Source organism: Onychostoma macrolepis, chromosome 20 (assembly GCF_012432095.1).
Source record: "Onychostoma macrolepis isolate SWU-2019 chromosome 20, ASM1243209v1, whole genome shotgun sequence".
Taxonomy (NCBI): Eukaryota; Metazoa; Chordata; class Actinopteri; order Cypriniformes; family Cyprinidae; genus Onychostoma; species Onychostoma macrolepis.
In genome coordinates, this window is record NC_081174.1 from 24,499,173 (window position 1) to 24,505,918 (window position 6,746).

Consider the following 6,746-nt stretch of genomic DNA (forward strand, 5'->3'; position numbering starts at 1 on the left):
AATATACATATTAGATTAAAATTACAATAAAATTAAATAAACGGATCTAAATCTAAAATATCAATAAATTAAACATAAATAGTAATATTAAAATAAATGAATAAAATAAAATTTAAAAATGACAAAACTTAATAAAACAACTAAAATTAAAATGACAAATAAAGAACCAAAAAAAATTCTAAATATGAATACAATTATTGTACTATATAGCCTAGCTAAATAGGCTAATACTAAAATAACACTGGCCCTTTTAATAACGAGAAGCCTTTTGTTTTAGAAGGGGTTTCCCCTGTTTCTTTAGGTGTCAAAAGTAGAAAAGTGGAAAAAATAGTCCACATTAAATGACTAGTAGACTAGCCTACTGACATAGTTACGTATTTATAAAACATATAGTCTGTTTGATGTGCATACATTTTTGGTTTATTAAGCATTACATAATATTTGTTACTTCATTGTTATTTAATATAGCGTTGCACAACATCGTTTTGGTTGTGGGAAAAAAACCCGCCAATATCATGTAAACAAGTGGAAAATACTTGCCTACGTCCAGTAGATGGCATCAGGTAAGCATGGAGTTGCTGAATGAACTTTTTTGTGGAAATAATATTTCTTAAACGTTCTGTTGTGCAAGTCATCCAAGTGGCTCGTATCCAAACATGCTTTTTATTCATTTATTTATTTTTGTGCTTCACTGCAGGCTGCCATTTTTCAAGCTTTTGTGTTCAAGCTTTAGAGGCAAATAAATCAACTCCTACTTAATCCAGTTCGATTAAGTAAAGATATGCAAATCCAAGATTTAAATGTGCTGATTAAAGGAAGAAGAAGAAGAAGAAAAGATTAGAGGAGACGCATGTTCCGCAGTGAACCAAATGCATTAAATTCCTATTTAAAACAAAATTTATAGCTACCTAAATATAAAATACAGATGTCATGCATTTTATATCGCTGTGATACTGAATGTTTGGGTAAGAAATCAGCTGTTGCCGTTAATCTAAAGAACATTTTTTTCTTGGAAATATCTGTATGACCATTGAATATTAAATCAAACTAGCCATAAATCATAGGCTATTAAGAATGGTAACATAAAACTAAAAAAACAAACAAACAAATGCTTCATGAAAAGCCATGTGATCATCACAAAACACAGCATCTTTTCCACGCATGGCTTCAGGCATGACATTAACTTTTTATACGTTTGGCTCTGAGGGCTTGTTCTATATTGTCTGGCAAATTGTCTTTCGTATATGCCTTGAGCAAAATGAAGGAGATAATACACCATGCTGTGCCATCTATTATAACTGAAAAATTATAACAAAAGCACCTGGTTCTCATGAGAAGTTTATTTGCTTTTACTTGTTCATTGTCAGGCAAAGATCATTTTAAATGGAAAGCCATGGGGAGTGTAACATGAATGTTCCCTATATAGTAAACCTCGAGTCAGTGCAACAACAAATAATACTGTTCAGAGAGGTCTAAAGTTTAGTTCATTCAAGTCTGGTTTACATTTATTCATAAAGATGCTTGTCTGACTGATAATAATGAATGCTACTAACAAACCAAAAAATGAGGCATTGAAAGGCACCTTTAGATGCATTATCCTGGCATTAAAGAAATAGCTCACCCAAAATGAAAATTTGCTGAAAATTTACCATCAGGCCATTCAAGATGTAGATGAGTTTCTTAGCAAGATGCAACTTTTCACTTCACAAGATACTTAATTTATGGACTGGAGTGGTGTGGATTACTTGTGGATTATTGTGATGTTTTTATCAGTTGTTTGGACTCTCATTCTGACGGCACCCATTCACTGCATATATGTGATGTAATGCTAAATTTCTCCAAAGTTGTTCCAATGAAGAAACAAACTCATCTACATCTTGGATGGCCTGAGACTGAGTAAATTTTCAGCAAATTTTCATTTTGGGTGAACTATTGCTTTAAAGTGCTGACTGTGAATGCAACTGATGGACTCTCATTTCGGCAAGTACACTAAAGAGGCATGTTCACTCATTATGTTACATAAAAAATTGCTGTAGGACTTCTATATTTAGAAATACATTTCATTATGTTTTGCATTTACAGTAGTCTAGCAATGCCTAAAGAATCGGTTTTGATGATGGTCTGCTTTTGCTGATAAGAACCCACACAAATGCATCAAACATTACATTTGGTAAAGTCAGCTAACACAAGCTTGATAGATATTGACTTTCATTCAATGCAGAGATCCTCAGCTGTGTGCATACTTAAGATTTTAAAACTGAACAACTAATGGCAAGTGTGTAAAAGTGTTTGCAAAAGTGAATAAAATGTCCCAAAACCAAACACTACAATATATTTTGATTATTTGTTCTGATGTGATCAGATCCCCAAAAGACGTTAATTGTCTCTCGATTTCATGCTTTCAAAAAATTCCACAACACGAAACATTATGATCAGCTCAAACCATATTTATCCTTGTTGCAAGTAAATCTGTTGGTTGTATTTTCTTCTACCTTTACAATGTTGTTGGTTTATGAGAATTACTTCATGTTACATAACCTGTCCATTTTGGCAAAATACAAGAAAACATATTGGAAGCATTTTCTCTTCCCTTTTAAAAGTTACTTTAAGTATTTTCCTGTCTTACCCGCATTATATATGGTCAGTTGCATTTTATTATTTGGATAAAAAATTGTTTTTCCCTAATGTCTGAACAGCAACTCATTTCTTGGTCATGACCCACCAATTGTGCTAAAGCAGTTGGTGGGCATTATTAAAGATGATACACAAAGATCAGAATTTTGATGTAAAATCAGTTTAAATTAATTGTGCATACTACATGCAAATTGGAAAATTCAGTGCCTCCTATTCAAGATTTGCATTCGTAGACAAAACACAGAAAACATACAGGCACAGAGACGTGCATAGAAACAAACAATCATTCAAAATAAAAACAATTCCAATTCATTTAAAGGGATAGTCCTCCCAAAAATGCAAATTCTGTCATCATTTGCTCACCCTTTCAAACCTGTATGACTTTCTTTTATTCTGTGAAACACATACACACAAAGAAAAAGATATTCTGAAGAACTTTGGTAACCAAAGGGTTTTGGTTCCCATTGACTTTCATTTGTTGTCCATATAATGGAAGTTAATGGGAACCGACATTCTTCAAAATATCATCTTTTATGCACCACAGAACAAAGAACGTCATACAGGTTTGGAACGATATGAAGATAAGTAAATGATGATAGAATTAATGCATCTCTATTAAGATATTTGATTCAACCCCCCCACCCCCCCATTTTAAACTGATTCTGAAATAAAAGGATCTTTTATTTTAAGTCAATAAATTGGCACATCTGTTATTGGGGATTCCTCAATGTCATATAGTTATACTCCCTCTAATATACAAACAGACTATACCTTTTTATAAAAAATAAATGTTTTTCATAAAATCATGTTCAGGAGAGAAAAAGGCAAACATTGTTCACACCAGTTCAACAATACTTAAACTTAACATGCACTTCTGTCAAGCAGAAAACCAATCATCAAGGACTTTGAACCTCCATGTTGTCAAGTAAAGTGTCTTTCTTAAAGAACTTTAAGGTGCGAATAGATCTCCAGACCCCTACGTAACTGTCGCTCAGAGATTGTCTCGTAGGATCATCTGATGGGATCCCCGGTCTTTCTAATTCTATGGACTCTGCCACTTTATTCTCACGATGGCAATGACCATCACCCTGGTCATTGCCGTCAACTGATGCCGTCAGGCTGCCATTGGGAACGCTCTCCAGATCATTTGGAAGAGTTTCCGTATCTCCATCAGGCTTGGCGGGTTCCACATAAGGTTCTCCTGGAAGTTCTTCATCCTTAGCAGACTCATCCATATCCTGGTAGGCTAACTTCTTTTTGGTTTCTTGATACTTCACCACACAGTAGGTGATGGAGCCGATGGTGTTAACTGCCACGCCTGCCACGAACAGTTTGGTTGGCATCACGTCACTGAAGGCCAGCATGCCCACAGTGATAGTAGCTATACTCTTGACCACCCCCACAAAGCTGGTGGTGACGGCCGAGTTGATATAGGTACAGTGCAATGTGGTAAAGTTCATCGCACAGCCAATGAGGATGCAGGTACAGAAGATACCTGTGATATACGGGTTCTTCCAACCTTCATATGTCCACATGTCAATGGCGTCCATGCTTGCAATGGAACAGATGAAGAGAATGGGAGAGGCCACCACTGCAATGGTGTACTGGGCCGTGAGCGGCCCATAATCACTGTCTGCACTCACTTTTTGGATGAGCACCAAGTAGGAGGCGTGGACGATCACAGCTAAAATGCCAGTCACGTAGCCAAAAGGGTCACCTGTTAGATCTCCAGCACCTGCACGAAAACAGAGCGACGCACTGCAAAGTTAAACAGAGACTGCGCAAAACATGATTTATGGCCATTATCAAATTAAACTCTGTACTAGAGCCATGTTTTATGGAGACATGACATGCATAGTCCAGAATATCAACACCACATGTTTAAGTATCAAACAATGGACAAAACAGTAATTGGCCAAGATTACCATAGTTAGGCTACTATCGGTTTAATTTGCTTTTATTTTCAGAAGCAGTTCAAAACAGATTATTAGTAGTATAAATAATATAATTATATGCACACTACTTGGAAAAATAAGTGACAAATAGGAAGATACAGAAAAAGAAGGATAACTGCATCGGGGAGACTTAATGGCGGTGGCGGTGGCGGGTTAGTTATCAAAACGGGGTAAGTTGTCACAATGGCGTTTTGTCTAGGTTTTTTTTATTTATTTTTATTTTTTATGTTGGATTCATCTAGTTCAAAACCTTCTTAAATTGGAAAAATCCATCATTTTATTCTCAAAACTAAAAGAAAAAAAAATCAAAATATTTTTGCAGCACAACACAATAAAAGACGAGTCATAGCCTAATGAAATTTACTCAAATGCTAAACTGTGTTCGCACAACTTCGCAGGACTAGGTTTTCTTTTTATAGTCATTAAATGTCACACTTATTGTTTTCATATGTGTTAAATGTTACAAATGTATTAATTACAGTATTTGTTTTTAACATGTTCAATGACAAGTTGCATGACAACATGCCCCAAACCGACCTTTCCCCCCCCTGGAAATAGCGATGAAAATGTTCATAGGTTTTCTTTGAAGCCAAGATTTTAAGGTATGTGTCTACAGAAATTGACTTACATTGAGAAATATTAACTGGAGTGAAAAGTGTGATTAGGCCACTACCTCAACACGAAGTAAAAACTATTGTTATTTATAAATGACCCAAAATATTCTTACCAGCCAGTGCAGCCCCGCCAGTGGTGATGATAACTGCTGTTATTACCCCAGCTGATGGGATCCCGTTCTTCAGCACGCACACTCCAATCCCTAACGTTACCAATGGCAAGCATCGCTTAAACACGACATACATGGGCAAACTCAATCCCTTGAGAGACCAGAGGGTTAATGTGGACTGCAAAGTTGCCAAAATACAGACACTCGCAAAAACTTTGACTAACTGGAGGCTGAAGGGAGGTATATCTATTTTGCCCAGTCTCCTCAGCACCTCTAATGTGAGAGCCGCAGTGCTGCTGGTCAGACACTGAATTAAAGTCAGATACCTAAAGCTGTAGGTCGTAATGAGGAACTTTAACAAAATATTCAGCGATCCCGAGAAAAACCCATGCGCAACGGCCACCGAAATGCCCAGAAAACGTCCTTTGCAAACTTCCATGTCTTTCCTCGTAGACTGGGGGTTCCCGGCGTCTCCGTATTACGCACTGAGCTCTGAGTCCACTGCTGAATATTCACTTCCACTCTCCTCCTGTGAGTAATTCACTCAACACGAGCGCTGCTGAATGAATGCGACGCGCCGCAGCTCCGACCGTCTCTTTCTTTGTATAGTGATTGAACTGGAGTCGACTGCAGCCAATCCATTTAATTTGATGCACTTTACACTTTTATTTCTCCTCCGAGGTAGTTCTCAGTTAGAAACAATTCTAGATGCGCGCAATTTAGTCTGTAAACCAATAGTTTAAACCTCCCCAATAAAACTAAAGGCTAGCCTACTGCTGTCTCGATACAGACTAGCAATATATGCGTTTCATTTGTATTTTTAAACATTTCAGTCACAATTAAGGTAGATTAGGGATTCTGGTGGTTAAAATATATGCCAGCTAAAAAATTAAAAAACTGGATAACAGAATGTGCGTTCGCCTGAGGTAACAGTAGTTTTAGTACGCAGCTTTTCGTTTTTTTTCTCTTATTTAACCCAGACGAATTAATTGGTTAAATGTTTTAGTTTGTTTGTTTGTTGTCACGTCTAGAATTTCCTGTAAAAACTCATTTGAAGCCATCGTATAACTGTATACCCCTTTAATTCTATGGAAAATGGAAGCATTATCCTTTCCAAAGTTTGTGTTTACAATTTCAAAGGCTTCATATCAGTTCTAGTGATTCAAGGTCATTTGGCTCACAAAAACAAGCCACTGGAAAATCCCTGACAGCCACTATACAATTTAGGTTTTATGAATGCATAATAAGTAGGGGCTAGTATATATAAAATGTTACATCAACATAATATTCATTTATACATTGAAAAACCATAACTGATTCCCTCACTGCACAGGTTATACAAGCACAGTACGTATTCATAAAAATTAAAAATTAAAAATAAACTCTGTGTGGTAGGCAATATTAATTAGATTAAAAGGAAGGCTCAGGATTTG

General features: G+C 36.3%; 1 protein-coding gene across 1 annotated transcript; it reads right to left on the reverse strand.

Annotated features, from left to right (window-relative positions):
• Positions 1 to 3,361: 3,361 nt before the first annotated feature.
• slc35d3 (solute carrier family 35 member D3) lies at positions 3,362 to 5,910 on the reverse strand. The gene is made up of 2 exons (XM_058756553.1): positions 5,317 to 5,910; positions 3,362 to 4,369 (listed from the first exon to the last, which is right to left on the reverse strand). Exons 1-2 carry the CDS (start codon positions 5,750 to 5,752, stop codon positions 3,531 to 3,533), a joined length of 1,275 nt encoding a protein of 424 aa, XP_058612536.1. The 5' UTR covers positions 5,753 to 5,910; the 3' UTR covers positions 3,362 to 3,530.
• Between the last annotated feature and the right edge of the window lie 836 nt (positions 5,911 to 6,746).